The sequence below is a fragment of the Sipha flava genome, unplaced genomic scaffold, assembly GCF_003268045.1.
Source record: "Sipha flava isolate LNK unplaced genomic scaffold, YSA_version1 600_pilon_pilon, whole genome shotgun sequence".
Classification (NCBI taxonomy): Eukaryota; Metazoa; Arthropoda; class Insecta; order Hemiptera; family Aphididae; genus Sipha; species Sipha flava.
In genome coordinates, this window is record NW_020273578.1 from 52,948 (window position 1) to 68,602 (window position 15,655).

General features: G+C 26.2%; 3 protein-coding genes across 6 annotated transcripts; 2 read left to right on the forward strand and 1 right to left on the reverse strand.

Annotated features, from left to right (window-relative positions):
* The first annotated feature begins 30 nt into the window (after nt 1–30).
* Nucleotides 31–6,512, forward strand: LOC112691326 (myrosinase 1-like). Its single transcript, XM_025565508.1, has 11 exons — nt 31–394; nt 474–607; nt 682–816; nt 4,789–4,911; nt 4,973–5,153; nt 5,220–5,317; nt 5,385–5,526; nt 5,596–5,744; nt 5,805–5,939; nt 5,999–6,105; nt 6,289–6,512. Exons 1-11 carry the CDS (start codon nt 220–222, stop codon nt 6,431–6,433), a joined length of 1,524 nt encoding a protein of 507 aa, XP_025421293.1. The 5' UTR covers nt 31–219; the 3' UTR covers nt 6,434–6,512.
* A 1,180-nt stretch (nt 6,513–7,692) lies between these two features.
* LOC112691320 (homocysteine S-methyltransferase YbgG-like) lies at nt 7,693–9,484 on the forward strand. 3 transcript variants are annotated; one of them, XM_025565497.1, is made up of 6 exons: nt 7,693–7,930; nt 7,988–8,176; nt 8,249–8,395; nt 8,488–8,750; nt 8,913–9,115; nt 9,178–9,484. In XM_025565497.1, exons 2-6 carry the CDS (start codon nt 8,005–8,007, stop codon nt 9,323–9,325), a joined length of 933 nt encoding a protein of 310 aa, XP_025421282.1. In that variant the 5' UTR covers nt 7,693–7,930; nt 7,988–8,004; the 3' UTR covers nt 9,326–9,484. The 3 variants fall into 3 exon arrangements, with proteins under 3 accessions (XP_025421282.1, XP_025421284.1, XP_025421281.1); XM_025565499.1 differs by having other exon boundaries at nt 7,999–8,176; XM_025565496.1 differs by having other exon boundaries at nt 7,693–8,176.
* Nucleotides 9,485–12,504: 3,020 nt separating this feature from the next.
* LOC112691321 (ribosomal RNA small subunit methyltransferase NEP1) lies at nt 12,505–13,857 on the reverse strand. Of its 2 annotated transcripts, none has more exons than XM_025565501.1 (4): nt 13,580–13,857; nt 13,255–13,498; nt 12,790–12,905; nt 12,505–12,727 (listed from the first exon to the last, which is right to left on the reverse strand). In XM_025565501.1, the coding sequence occupies exons 1-4, from the start codon at nt 13,709–13,711 to the stop codon at nt 12,614–12,616; spliced, it is 606 nt and encodes a 201-aa protein (XP_025421286.1). In that variant the 5' UTR covers nt 13,712–13,857; the 3' UTR covers nt 12,505–12,613. The 2 variants fall into 2 exon arrangements, with proteins under 2 accessions (XP_025421286.1, XP_025421285.1); XM_025565500.1 differs by having other exon boundaries at nt 12,506–12,727; nt 12,790–12,998; nt 13,580–13,849.
* Nucleotides 13,858–15,655: the final 1,798 nt, after the last annotated feature.

Below are 15,655 nucleotides of genomic sequence, written 5' to 3' on the forward strand. Positions count from 1 at the left end.
TTTGAATAATGAAAACAAGGTCATGGGTCATTAATCTCCTTTTCCTTATCGTTTGATCATTACTGCAAGAAGATTTTGCAATTGGTGTTTTTTAAAAAATAAATTTATATTTAATCTTGTTATATAAGTTTTGATTAGATATATAAATGGAAGTCAGTAAATTAGTCAGTGATTACTCATAAATAAACTAACTAATAAAATAACTTAACTATAAGTTAAATGAATTCAATGAATTTAAACATTAAACAGCGAAAATTAGTAATTAATTCGTTGTTGCAAATAATATTTATTATTTCACGGATAAACACAATCATGGGTTATGAATTCCCTGATGGATTTTTATTTGGTGCTTCAACTGCTGCATATCAAATAGAAGGAGCTTGGAATGAAGATGGTAAAATAATATAACCTTAATTAATAACATCTATAGACATATGTTGACATACTTTAATTTATTAATAAATATAATATAGGTAAAGGAGTTAATATATGGGATCATTTGGTTCATAATCGTCCAGAATTAATAAAAGATAGAACCAATGGAGATATTGCTTGTGATTCCTATCATAAATACAAAGAAGATATAGCACTGGCAAAGAATTTAAATGTAAGTATTCTGTTTTGTCCTCTTTTACATACTAAGTAATTGCATATTATAAATTACAATTTCTTTTCATTTAGCTGAAGTTCTATCGCTTTTCAATATCATGGACTCGTATATTGCCATCTGGGGAAGTTAACTCTTTAAACCTTGATGGAATAGCATACTATAATCGTATTATTGATGAACTCATTGCTAATGATATTATTCCATTTGTAAGTATTTTCACATTTCAATAAAATACATCATAAAGCTATGTAAAAAATCAACTTTATTACATTACTGGACACTCTTATTTTTTTTTATTTTTTTTTTTCAAAAACCTAGCTATTTGGAGTTTTAAAAATGATGCCGAAAAAAAATTTGGTGGATATTATTAATTTTAGAGTTTTATAATTTTAAAAATTACGAATTTTCAACGATATCGTGTAAGGATGGGCATGAAATCCAAAAATCTGTAGGTATTGTCCGAATATCCGGATTTGTCGAAATATCCGGATTATTCAGATTTATGAATTTGCTTTCTTACAACTTAATAATAATTTTTAATTTCAAGTAAAATAACTTATTTTATTTTATTGTAACAATAAATTAATACTATATTTTATGAATTTCACTATGATTATCATGACTTCAATAGTGTTCATTATTCATTTCCCAAAATAACAATTTATTAAATTGTTGAATTTATTTTATATTTATATGACTTACAATGAATATAAATACCCAATTAACTTATTTTAATTGCATAGCCTTTGAATGGTTATTGAATAAGCTTTTCTAAAGAGGAGTTCAATTTATATTAAAATACAACATAGGAATGTATTATGATGATATTTATCAATATAATTATTTTTATGAACAAGTCATTGAACAGCAAAATTGAATTGAATAATTCGTATATGCCCATCACTAATATCGTATAGACATGATTAAATAGATAATATTCCTACATAATCAATTTCACCTCCTAGTTCAATGGTTAATAACTAATAAATAGCTAACTAAATAATAACAAATAATTGCCTGATTAACATAATCTAGACTAACCTTCAACGAGAATTAAAATATTTTAATTTTTTTTCCCGGAAAAACGGATCTTTAATTTTTAAAACTGTAGGTCTTTGCTGGCTACGACTAACGTTTCGGCAACTCGAGTGCCATTGCATAGTACTTTTCGTGGTGGCAAAGGGAATTATAGTCTAATCCTAATCTAGTTTTTGTACAAGCCTTGATACTGTTGCGTATGGGATTATGCTTTTTATGTAAATCTAAAACATCGCTACGCGAGTAAATCATATATCTAAACCACAAACATAAGGTATAATACTACTAAACGATAATTCACAAAGATATAATTTTATTGAACACATCAAAATTTAAACCAGTTAATTTAAGATAAAGCGAGTAAAGATACACGATCCGGTTTGCCGGAGAGGTCGAACTGCGCAGGCGAATTGCACAGTTTTTCTGGAACGTGTATCAAAGGCGTCATTTCAACTAAATTTGCCGACTTCATAATATTTAAAAAATTATGGTTACCTATATATTTAAATATTTAATATTTATAGAGCATAGACTATGAATAAAATATTTTTCGTGAACAAAACATGTAAGAATTAGTAGTTAATAATGATGTCATGATGATAAACAAAGAATATGAAACGTTTCAATTTACTCAATTAAATAATAACATTAAAGATAGTAAAACATTAATTAATTTACTTATCCTATAGGCTATAAGTTACCTATCAATAGGTTTAATGGAATAATAATATAAATCTAATTAAATGAATACTAATTATTTTATTATTTGTATATTTAATACTTGACAGAACTTATTTATAAAAGCATAAAATTGTATCTCAAATATAATGTACCATAGTTTACGGCGATTGTAAACTGCGTCCAAAATACATGTAAATACAAAATCACACATGTAAAATGCACCCGAGTTTTTATCAAGTATAAAAAGATGATATGTAAATTGCGCCCGAGTTTTTATCAAGTGTAAAAAGGTGACATGTGAACTTCACCCAGGTTATTATTTCAGCTAAAATACTTAATTCGTTACAGCCATATAATATGAGTAATTAAAAAATAATTAAAAATTTTAAGAAGGAAAATAAATACAAATATTACAAATAATTATATATGGGGGATACATATTCCTCGACTGGAATTTGACCACTATTATATTTATTAATTAAATTTTCTAAGTTTTTTTATTTTTTATTTTTATTTTAGAGTTTTGGAATTTAAACGGCTTATTCATACTATTTAGTTTAATGTATACTTCTATTTGAATTTCTTTTAACTTTTCTATGAACATGAAAATATTTGGTTGAGTTGTATAAAAGCTGGAATTAAAGTGAGAATGAAAAGACTCGCATGCATTTGTGGTTAAAGTTGGCTATGCTAATGCTTGAGTCCATACTTCAGGTGAATACTGAGCTTCACTTATAATTACGTCTACCAAATAATCCGTAAATCGTGTCACTTTTTTGTCGTCAGGCTTTGATTTCATTAAATAATTGACAAAATACTCAGATACACTCCCTGGACTTAGAAATGGTAAACCGTAAGATTGAACTAACCATCTTTTAATATCACTATTTTTATTTTTATAGTCATTATTTAAACCATTTTGTTGGATATTTCTATTCCAAGACTGTGTTATATGAAAGCGGCATACATAGAGACTTTAATAAGTCAATAAGCCGGGCGCAGTTTACACTATACCATTTTAACATAGATAAAAATTCGGGCGCAGTTTAAAAAAAACGATTCTTTTGGCCTGTGCAGTCATAACTGTACTGGCGAACCGGAGTGTGTGTGAAGTCGTGTCGCCGTCGTCGGAAATCGGGGAAAGCTGTGCAGGTTAAACTGCGTAGTTAAACCTCTCCGGCAAACCGGATCGTGTATGACAAGCTTTAGCAAAAAAGTAGTTTCAAGCTTTACATACAATAAAAGTATACAGTAAAAAATTAATTCATTGTGTTCTTCTAAATCTTAGTATAGAAATCTTTGGGTAAAACCATAAATTTAATATAGTAAAATTGATAAAGATTATTATTTATGATAATATTACAAATATATTATCTGGGGTGGACGTAAAAAAAAATTTCGGGGGAGTTTTGAAAAAATAAGAATAATTACCGTCAGGCCCGTATTTAAAAATTCGGCGCCCCCGGGCATATTATTTATGCCCACCTCTAAAAATAATAAATAAATAATAATAATATAACACTTATTATTTCGTCCATAATCGAGATTCTTTAATATTAAAATATAACTTATAAATGAAAATCGTTTAATACTTTTTTTAATTAACAAATTAAACAAATTATTACATAATAAAACATACTATTTTCTTTTTTTTATTGTTTTATTTTTTTTTCATTTGGTACATCATTTTTAAAATTAATTTTGCTAAAATATTTTGCCGCCCCTGAGACTTGGCACCCCCGGACATGTGCCTACCCGTGCCCCTCTAAATACGGGCCTGATTACCTTTATTTTAAAATAATTGACTATTGACTATAGATTGACTATTGTCGATCGTTATAGCATGACCATACAACACAATATTTAGGGAACCCGTCAATCATAATGTACCATTATAAATAATATTATATCGATTACGTATATTTATTTATTTTTACTTGCTGATAATAAACGACTTACAAATACGCATTATTTTTACGAATTATTGCCATCATGGAATTTAAAAAATTTGAGTTTAAACTACCCATACCTTTTAGGATGTTTGGAAAATTACAAATTATTACAGTTTCACTTTTCTCAATAAAATATTTTTTTTCTGGCATATTTTAATCGTATTTTGAATAATTCATTTTTTTAAGGTACATAAGGTAGGATAATTACGTTTGAAATTAATCATCCATTCATTTGGGGGGGGTTGAACCCCCAAAACCCCTCCCTGCGTCCGGCACTGTATATTACTCAAGTTTTATAGATAATATAAATTATCAAAATAATAAATAATATATATTATTTATAAACCTTGAATATGGCTAACTTCTAACTACTATAACTTTGGAACCAAGTCCGACCGCCAAATTCTGATTTCACCATCCTTTTCGGCATACAAAAGCACACACGAAGAAAAAAATTTAAAATAAATTTTGTCCTGTAAAATAACAATATACCAAAATTAAATACAGGTTACGATGTATCATTGGGATCTTCCTCAATATCTTCAAGATCTAGGAGGTTGGGTCAATCCAATTATGTCAGATTACTTTAAAGAATATGCTCGAGTGCTATTCACCCATTTTGGAGATCGAGTAAATTATTTCATTCATTTATTAAGTGAATTATTTATCATTATAAAACATTTTGTGATAGGTAAAATGGTGGATAACAATTAATGAACCAATGCAAATATCTAAAGGTTACGCTCATTGTTTGTACGCCCCATGTTTACATTTAAACAACACAGGCTATTATTTAGCAGCTCATACACTACTTATTGCCCATGGAAAAGTATATAGAATGTATGAAAATATGTTTAAATCTCAACAAAAAGGTACATTTACATAGTAAAACCATAGTTAAGTTTTTATAAAATTTTAAAATTTCTTGTTTTTCTTAGGTAATATAAGTTTTTCAATAAATGGTGTATTCTTTATACCTAAAAATGCTGATTCACCTGATGATATAAAGACTGCTGAGAGAGCAAATCAATTTGAAGTACTAAATATATTTTGTAATGCCTATAATTATCTAACATTATTAAATCTAATAGTTTTGTATTTAGAGAGGATGGTTTAGCCATCCTGTGTACAAAGGAGACTATCCATCTATAATGAAAGAATGGGTAAATAAAAAATGTTTAAAAGAAGGAAGACCATGGTCAATATTACCAACATTTTCAGATGATGAAATTAAAATGATTAAAGGTACAAACTTTGAAATTATTTTTGCATGTTAAAATTATACTTCATAACGAAAAGTTTACTTTCATACAGGTTCTACTGATTTTTTTTCTCTTAATTATTATTCTTCTCGTTGGGTAACTCATGGAAATGATCTAAACCTTAATTATAATCCAGATGCTGAATATATGACATTTGTAAAAGAATCAGTTTTTAGATCACCTGATGCACCATGGCTAGCAGTAAGATATCAATTCAGTTTACATTTTTTAAAGGCGTAAATTACTTAAAAAATATTTTAGTCAATACCTAACGGATTAAGACAACTTTTGAAATGGTTAAATAATGAATATGGAAATCCTCCTATAATTATAACAGAAAATGGATATGGTGACAATGGACAGCTAAATGATTTTGATAGAATAAATTACCTAAAGGTATGAATTTTATTTTATATTAAGTATATTATTTACTTATTTTATAATTTATTGAATAGGGTCATTTAAATGCTACATTACAAGCAATACATGAAGATGGTTGTAATGTTAAAGGCTACACAGTATGGTCTCTTTTGGACAATTTTGAATGGATGGATGGTTTTTCGTAAGCTATTTTAAGAACTTTAATTTAATTATTAATAATACATTTAATATTCCTATGATTAATAACATTTAATTTTAATATAATTAATAATTTTTTGTAGAATGGAATCGCATTTAAAATTGCAGTGTTTATTTGTGTTTATTCAAAGGAAATTATATTTTTTTATTTATGTACTTTTTTTAGAATTCATTTTGGACTTGTTAAGGTAGATTTCAGCGATCCTCAAAGATCGCGTACACCAAAAGCATCATACGAATTTTACAAGAATGTTGTGTCTACAAGAAAATTGACGACTGATACTGTTAGTAAAATTTCTCCTAATGAATAGTGACGGAAAAATATTTGAAATATTACTGATTAAAATTCAATTTATCAAGAACTAATGTTATTTATATTTATGTTACAACATGTAGACCTAAATATAATATTATATTTAATTAATTAAATTTTAAATAAATTACTTGTATACTTTTAATACGAAGACTTCTATATTTATTATTTAACGTAAGCTAAACATGTTTTTTTAATTATTTTATTGACTTGCTCATACCCTTTTTATACATTTTTATAATGCTGATTTATAAAAAACAGTGGCATACACAGGATTTTTTTTCGGGGGGTCAAGGTAAAAATATAATAAATTTTACAATTAACAAAATTATGCAAATCCTTAATATATTTTGATTTAAATAATAGTTTTGATAATAGAATAGACTATTCTATAATCAATGATACTAGGTATTCAATACTAGCTCTTCATACTTCAAACTTGTAAAATTTGTAAATTTTAACCTAGACATCGGAGGAAATTTCGGGGGGGGTTACAACCCCTTAACCCCCCACCACCACCTGTGCCACTGATAAAAAATATACCTGTACTATAATTCTAGTATATATAGTACCAGTGCTCGATTTGTGGATGTATACAGGGGGGCGGAGTACCCCAACTAATTGCCAGAAATGTTAGCGTATCCTTATTATTATTACTTTATAATTATAACTCTTAACAAATTTTGGGGACGCTTTTTTTTTTAAAGTAAACAAAGTACCCTTTTAATTTTGTCAATTCGAGCACTGTATAGTACCTACTATAAGACTAGATTTTTCTGTGGCAATATTAACTTATGTTTTTCAAACGGGAACACCATTTTGTTAAAACAATTTATATTCAGTTTAATTCAATTTTTCTGGAATTTATGGTTTACATGGGTAATCAAAGTTTGAACCAGTATTTTAGGAATTATTCACATATAAAGTTACGCAAGAAAAGTGTTCATATAATAGTTATATAGTATATTACTAAATTATTATTACAAATTTATTTATAGATAATAATTATCATAATTATTATTTTATTATCTATGCATTTATCAAATCCGACCAAGAGATCATTTTCGATACAATTGTTGATTACGATGGTGTAGGTACTGTTTTTGAGTAGGTACTCATATCACAAACCAAGATGAACTACGATAAGCACGATTTAAAATTTACTAATAGCTGGTTATATTTAAAGTAAATTATTATTAATTAAATGTTTATAAGCTTTAAAATAATTATAATAATATAATTTAAATCTTAAACGAATGAGTTAATTAGCTAATCTTAATTCATGACATATCAAATCTGTACTTTTACAGAAGAACATTATGAATTTAATTTACTCTACGCTTTTACAATTTTTCTTCTCGAACATTCTTAAATTAACTAAATAAATACCGTTTTTGAATTTTGGCACGTTCAGTATCGATGTAATAGCAGTGAAATACTAAAATCGTTTTTTTTTTTTTTTTTGTGGTTGTTAGTAATTTGATGTAATACAAAGGTATAGTTGAAAAGAAAAAACCGAAATGTAAAAATAAATGTTTTAACAGTTAGTCAGATTGTTAACAGGTAATTATGGATTTGAATATTTTAAATGAAAAAATATACCTCTTGGATGGCAGTTTTATGAGTGGAATATCACCTTACGTGGATATCGAATCCGTTATAAAACATCCACTCTGGGGATCCAATTTACTATATAACAGTGAAAAAACCATTGTTTGTGGCCATAAAGATTATATTAGAGGTTTTACACTTTTAAATTACTTACGAATTTATTGTATTATTTTATTTTTACAAATTGATATACTGTTTATAGCTGGAGTTGAATTTCTAACCACTTGTACTTACCAAGCAAGCATCGAAGGATTTCAAAAATATTTGGGATTGAATTATGAAAAAAGTTATGAATTGATTAAGAAGTCTGTTGCAATTTGTCGACGTGCAATAACAGAAGAAAATTCAAGTGAATACAACATTTTGATTATTTATTTAGTAATGGATATATATTTATTTATTTAGATCTATTTGAACTATTGTAGCTTAATTAATTTATAGAACGGTGTATTCAAATAATGGGATCTGTTGGTTCATACGGAGCTTCATTACGTGATTGTTCAGAATACAATGGAAATTATATAGACAGTATGAATTTTAAAGAACTATATGATTGGCACAGACCACGAATCCAAGCATTGGTAGAAGCTGGTGTTGACTTTATACTATTTGAAACAATTCCTTCAGTAGAAGAAGCTAATATTTTATTAAATATATTGACTGAATTTCCTAATCAAAAAGCATGTTTATCATTTTCATGCAAGGTAATAATTTTTAGAATACTATTATACTTTTATTTCAAAATTGTATCAATTTTTGAGAATGCCTATTTAATTTCAAAATCAATAGATATTGAGGGTAAACTGTTTTGTGTTTTGGAAGTATATAGTTTGAATTCTTACTAATATTTTTATTTATTTTTATAGGATGGTATTCATTTAAGTCACGGAGAAACATTTGCCAGTGCTGTGGAAAAGTTTTGGTCAAATAATTCCCAACTAGTTGCTATTGGTTTTAACTGTTTGCATCCAAAATTTATTACACCACTTTTAAATTCTGTAAAGACTAAAAACGTTAATTTCATTATATACCCTAACGGAGGTGGTATATGGGACAATGTTCAAAACTGGTAATTAATATTTTAATTATTTTCTAGGGAATTTATTTATAATTCGGTAAATATGTTTTCAGTTATGACAATACTCAAATATATGAAATTTCAATTGATGATCTTAATTTATGGAGAAAAAAAGGAATGAAAATATTTGGAGGTTGTTGTAAAACTGATCCCTCTGACATTGCACGTTTAAGAAATTTAATTGATACTTTGAATGTCTGAATTATTTGTTTTATTATTTTTAAGACATTATTGATTTTGCGTTTTATTCATTTTTCTTCATTGGTGTTTTATAGGCCATTTATGCCAATAGTCGTAACAACCATTTGTCTCCATTAATATTTTGCTTTTTATTTCAAAATAAATATTTTTGTATAATTATTGCTAAAAATGTTATATTTTTAAATAAAATACTTAATTTTACTATTCTGTTAATAGACCAATAGACTCATCACAAATTGGAACAGTTAATAACTATTGGTTTCACCACTTAGCAAATGCATTGGTGAATAAATTAAAAAAAATAAACTATCCTATGTTGAAAAAAAAAACCTTAATAATTCTTCCATCTATTTAATTACAAATTGTATTTTAATTATTATAGTTTTAAACATAAACTGAGTTTCTTATATATAAAGAATTGTTTAAAAAATTTGGGGGTACTCTATGGATTTAAAGAATTATGAGATTTATGTGTTAAGGTTTCATGCTTTAAGTACCCTATATTTAAATGTTATGACTAGAGCTCATAACTTCTAGCATTTGCATATTTTTTTTTGAGAGGTTCTAGAGATGCCTATGTGAACTATAAATTTGTTTCAGATAACTTAGAAGCTAAATACAAAATTTTATGTTGCATATTTTCGCATATTTTATAATATAAGTGCTATTTTATTTTTTTACGTCTTTTTCAGTTTTGTAGTCTTTAAAACATTTATTCTTAATAATAAAAAGTACCTAATTAAGTTTGATAGTATTAAATATTTATATTTGTGATTAATTTATGTTTATTAACTAATTCTTTATATGGTATAAGTAAGTATGGTAAGTTATTTATTTATATCATATAATAAAGTAATCAATAAGAGAGCAATCATGCTAAGTTTTTTTAAGAAGAGACATTTTTGTTTTATACATAATATTAATTTTTTTTGTATATTTTAGAATTTGTAGTTCATATTTAAGCGCACATATGAATATTTTTTAGATCATATTATAACGCTTGTAACATTGATTAAATATACTTTATATACTGTATATATTTAATCAATGCTTGTAACAAGTATTTTTAAAGCTTTAAGTTATGAGCCCTGGTTGTGACTAATAAGAGTAGAATGAAATAAATTGTACTATTTTTCAACATAATATATAATGCATTTAATAATGATGAGTTATAATTATTTAATAATAATTAAATTTGAAAAGTTTTGTTAAATTATATTTATTAAAACAAATTCATTATTTTTTTTTAAGCTTATGTTTTAACACATCAAACAAATTGCTTTTCTTGAGCTTTATTTACATTGGGGAATACATTTAATCATAGATAACTTTAATACATACTTCTTGAAATAATTTTTTTTTATATTTTTATCTGACTTTTTTGTTAAGAAATTAAATAAAAAACTTGTTTGTTGTTTATAAACAAAATCAGAGAGTTGCTATGAAAAAATAACATTGTAAATTAAAAAACATCAATATAAAAATGGCCAATATTTTTTTAATTTTCTTATTTAAATCTGGTATGTTTTTAAGACAAAATTCTTATTTAAAACCTAATTTAAATTGACTGTCAATACTATTTTGATAAAATAAATTTATTTATTTATATTTTTAACCAGGAATTTTTAAATTATAAAGATTCTTTTAGATTCAAAAATAAAATCATTTTATTTAGCATAACTTATTATTACTAACTTGTTTACAAATGATTAGAGAACCATTCTCATAATATTTATACCAGAGGTGGATCCAGGATTTTTTTATGGGGGGGGGGGTTTGAAAATTGTTTTCTTTGGCACTTGAGATATTATTTATAATATTGCTGTCAGTGACTGATCAAGGGTTTTTATTTTTTAATGCAGTAGTGCACATTCGTCTTTTGGCAATGTTTTCAAAATTTTACGTATAATGGCAATCTTGCCTGTTTCAATAGCTACGCCTGAACGAAGTTTCTCATATTTAAAAAGAATCAAAACCTATCTGCAAAATACAACAGGTCAAGAAAGGCTCAATGGTCTAGCTTCTATGAATATTTATAAAGATATTAATGTATCAGTTGATGAGGTTTTTGAAGAATTTTTCAAAAAAACAAGAAAAATTTAATTCAAAACTTTTAATTTTATTGTAAAATTTTATTTAAGTGTATGAAATAACTTAATTAAGATAATAGTCAGCAGTATAATACATTTATTTAAATCTAAGATAACTTACTTCTTGTACGAATAAAAAAAAAATTTATATACTTTGCCTTATACTTTAAAAAAAAAAAAATTCTTTTTTTCATTCATAAAATTATTGATTTTTAATATATATTTTTCGTGATGTTGGGGGGGGTTTAACCCCCAAAACCCCTCCCGTGGATCCGCTACTGATTTATACCTATTTAAAATTATTATACTTTTAAAATGTTTATTAAAAGTATATTTATCATAAAATAGTATTATTTGTAGGTCATTCCCAATATTCACCATAGTTAAAATCAATATTATATTATCTTTGAAAAAAAGCAATGATAATATTTGTAATAGACACACTGCCCAGTAGTGTATTACTATGGCAAATGGTGCGTAACAAAATGTTTCATCCATTGAAAATAATATCTTAGCGACTTGGTTGATCTTATGATAGTATCATTGTATTTTGTATTTCATAGGGGGTTAACATTGGTTGATAGCAATATATTATAAAATAATTTTTCATTTACTACTATTATATCACTATTATAACGAACTTTACCAGGTGTATGTGATGGTATATTATAAATAGTATATTCACTAGATAAGAAATAATATTATATTTTACTGATTACAGGAACCAGTAACTTTATTCTTTTTTAATAAAGAACTAAAAAAGGTATTTTATATTCTGATAACCGGAACAATAAATTCAACTGTTCCAGTTTCTGGTTTGAATTGTATATTGACTTATAGAATTATATTTATAGCAGTGAAACTAAATAGAAATGAGTAAAAAAGACAATATATACTTCACAATAATTTCAAGGTAATTGTACATGAAATAATAAGTAATACTTTTTAATAAATTGTAATGAAATTGAAATTTATAAAATGGATAACATTTCAAAAATATTTTAAATTTACTATATGGTATTTGTTTAATATCCCAATAAAGTATACAATGTTTTATTAAAAATTGTTTTATTTTTTCAACAAATTTTTATTTTTATAATTTAATAGGTATTTATTTAATATAATAACTTTATCCTTTCGTAATAAGTTTGCAGTAAATATTTTGACCAAATAATAGGAAAAAATATGATCACACATATTATAATATACCCCAGCCATCTTCAAAAGCTGAACATATTTTGGTGCATGTTAGAGCTGCTGATAGTGGGTAATTACTTATTGCCACCGTTTCTTCCGCATAGTCAGCTTTAATCTATGAAATATTTAATTTAGGTATGTATCATTATATTAAATAAAAAGTAAAAATAAAATTACCTGTCCATGAGCCATTGCACCGATAACAAAAGCAATTGGAGCATCTTGAATAACTAGTTCTGTTGGTTTAATGGGTTTTGAAGCTGAAAATGATGTGGCTATTTTCCGGCAACCTGCTGGTAGATGATCGGTGATTGGGTTTTTAATTACTTTCATTAATTTGGCAGAAGTTTCAGCTGCCCTTACACTAAATTTATGTAATAATTGAACTAGAAATATAATACATGCAAACAAAAATATAAGAACTTTTAAAATTAATTATACATACATAATATGTATCTAACTATTATAGTCTGATGGCTAGTTAGTCATAAGTCAAATGGTCTTAAAAAACCTTAAATGTCTGTTAAATTAAATCTCTATCCTTATAATGCAGCTTTTAATGATTAAGAGGATAACTTATTATTAACTTATTAAGAGGGACTTCAATCACTACATATTAAACAAATATGATATTATGTATACCCATCAATCCAGCAAAACGTTTGAACGTTCTTGGTATTCTTGTTTGTGGATTGATTTCAATTAGAACATTATTTTCAGTATGTATATACACTTGCAGTAAACCAGCTCGATTCAACGGACTATCGAATAACATCAACAGACATTGATGAGTAATATCAGGTCTACAATTTCCTAACTCCCTGCCGTGTTTTCGTAATATGTGACCATGTTCATCAGGGTTTAATAGTTCAAATGTTTTTCCTACCTAAGAAGTAAATGGTACGAGACAGTGAAATTAGTTAAAATTAAAAATAAGACTATTAAACATAAATATAAATTCGAATACCTTAACAGTTTCCAACTGTGCATTTTCTAAGATAACAATTAAACGTTTTTCATTGTCGTCCTTTACTTCTTTGGCTTTCCTGGTTAAATCAAATTCAGTATCTTCGTCAGTGCGCCTTCGTTTTTTACCCATTATATTTCAATAGAAATTTTCCGTAATACTATATTATTACGAAAGAATATTTAAAACAAATGCTATAAAACGTTACAAAATTGTTGACTAAAAATCACGTGTTGTTATTTAGTTTTTATCATGGGCTATCATAAATTAGTTGTTATCACGTCATATTTAATTTATTCTCTGTGATAAAAATAAGAACACTATAGAGAGAGGACAACGAACATTGCCGGCTGAAGCGAAAATATGTGGTTCGGATTTATCACATTCTATAGAATGCGCTCCACACGGTGGTGATGTTTTTACATATAATATTTATTAATATTGTCAGTGCATTTTTTAACCAGTTAACTAAGCGACACAAATTTCGCCCAGTGATTATATTCTGTCGATAGTATTTTGAAAGATTGGGCGAAATTATGCGAAGCGAACGTGAAATATCATCATACTGAGGTATTATTCGTTGGCTGCTTTGAGTTTTAACATTTTTATATCGCCGAGTTAAAATCCCTTAAAAAATGCACTGATTATTGTTTATTATTTTTATGCACTTATGAATAATTGTTGTAAAACATTATTTGAAGAGAACATTTTTTTCGATTGGAATAATGTATTTATAAGAATGTACTTCTAGAATCGGAGATATTGGTTTTCTAACATTAGTAATATTCATTATTCACGAATCAGTTATCATATTTTATCATTTTATTAAATAATGCTAATTATTATTTTTTGGAACAGCTTTGGTTTTTTCATAAAGCGTACTTATTTACAGTCAATCTTTTTCAGGAATCTTTATAATTTTTTGATATATACTATATATATATATTAGAGTTGCCATACGTCCCGGAAAACCGGGATTGTCACCGTTTTTGGACTTCGCGTCTGTGTCCCAAAAAATGTTTTCGGGACGTCCATATGTTCCGGCTTGGATGTTTAGAAGAAATGTAGTATTGTTTATTTTTAATTTTGACCCATTTTATCTCAAAGTACATTTTTAATCGTAATCGATTAACCATATATAATAAAAACATAATTTTTAATTTACACTTAAAAATATATAATATATTTTATTTTACAAAAGTGTTTTAAAATATTATATTGCCGGCCATTAATGATCCTCTTTAGTGGCGTATACATAACTTTTGTATGAGGGGGGGATTATTTGCAATCAAATCATTATTTTTATTCTATCATTTTTTTTTTACGTTCCTAACGCCCTCACACTAATTTATTTATAATTTATAACATTTAAGAAAAGGCATAGGGGGGATCTGAACTCTACATCCCCCGTTTGTATACACCACTGACAGTGTTGTTGAGTAACTTAAGTTACAAGTTACTGTAACGAAATTACTTTTTAAGTAATTTGATGGTAATTTAATTACATTTTATTGTAATTCAAATGTAATTTAAGTTACTTTTTTGTAGTTATTATTACTAAATTATTCGTCACTTTTTTTTAGTTTAATATATGTTAAGAACAATAAAAGTTTAAAGGTATGTCAGTAATGGAAAAATAAAAAGCCACTGACATCCTTCAAAGCGAAATAGAATATTTCAAACCTGTTAATAATAATACTTTAGAGCAAAATCAAGTTGAGGAAGTCAATGATAACATTATTTTTGATGCATGATTCATTCTTCATGAAGATATAAAACAAGAGCATTCTAATGCTGAACTTGAACGTTTTTTATTTACTCCTTTTAATGGTAATTTAACTATTTTAAAATACATGCCAATAATGAGATTAATTTTTTTGAAGTATAATACTGTTTTACCCTCAAGTGCTTCTGTTGAACGTTTGTTTATCATAGCAGGAGATATATGCACTAAAAAACGATCTAAAATTAGTGACTGTAATTTTAAAAACGCATTGTTGTTTTTTTTTTTTTTTTATTTTATTTAATGAATATTTACAATCTGTATACAGAATATTATAATACAATAAGTAAATT

Excerpts from the sequence above, each read along its gene's own strand:
- LOC112691320 (XM_025565496.1), top strand. The coding sequence starts at position 8,005 with ATGGATTTGAATATTTTAAATGAAAAAATATACCTCTTGGATGGCAGT. Across the intron at positions 8,177-8,248 it reads CCATAAAGATTATATTAGAG|CTGGAGTTGAATTTCTAACC; the intron begins GTTTTACACTTT and ends TACTGTTTATAG. Across the intron at positions 8,396-8,487 it reads AATAACAGAAGAAAATTCAA|AACGGTGTATTCAAATAATG; the intron begins GTGAATACAACA and ends ATTAATTTATAG.
- LOC112691326 (XM_025565508.1), top strand. The coding sequence starts at position 220 with ATGAATTCAATGAATTTAAACATTAAACAGCGAAAATTAGTAATTAAT. Across the intron at positions 608-681 it reads CACTGGCAAAGAATTTAAAT|CTGAAGTTCTATCGCTTTTC; the intron begins GTAAGTATTCTG and ends CTTTTCATTTAG. Across the intron at positions 5,940-5,998 it reads ATAGAATAAATTACCTAAAG|GGTCATTTAAATGCTACATT; the intron begins GTATGAATTTTA and ends TTTATTGAATAG.
- LOC112691321 (XM_025565500.1), bottom strand. The coding sequence starts at position 13,711 with ATGGGTAAAAAACGAAGGCGCACTGACGAAGATACTGAATTTGATTTA. Across the intron at positions 13,499-13,579 it reads CACAGTTGGAAACTGTTAAG|GTAGGAAAAACATTTGAACT; the intron begins GTATTCGAATTT and ends TTTACTTCTTAG. Across the intron at positions 12,999-13,254 it reads ACGTTTTGCTGGATTGATGG|TTCAATTATTACATAAATTT; the intron begins GTATACATAATA and ends TTATATTTCTAG.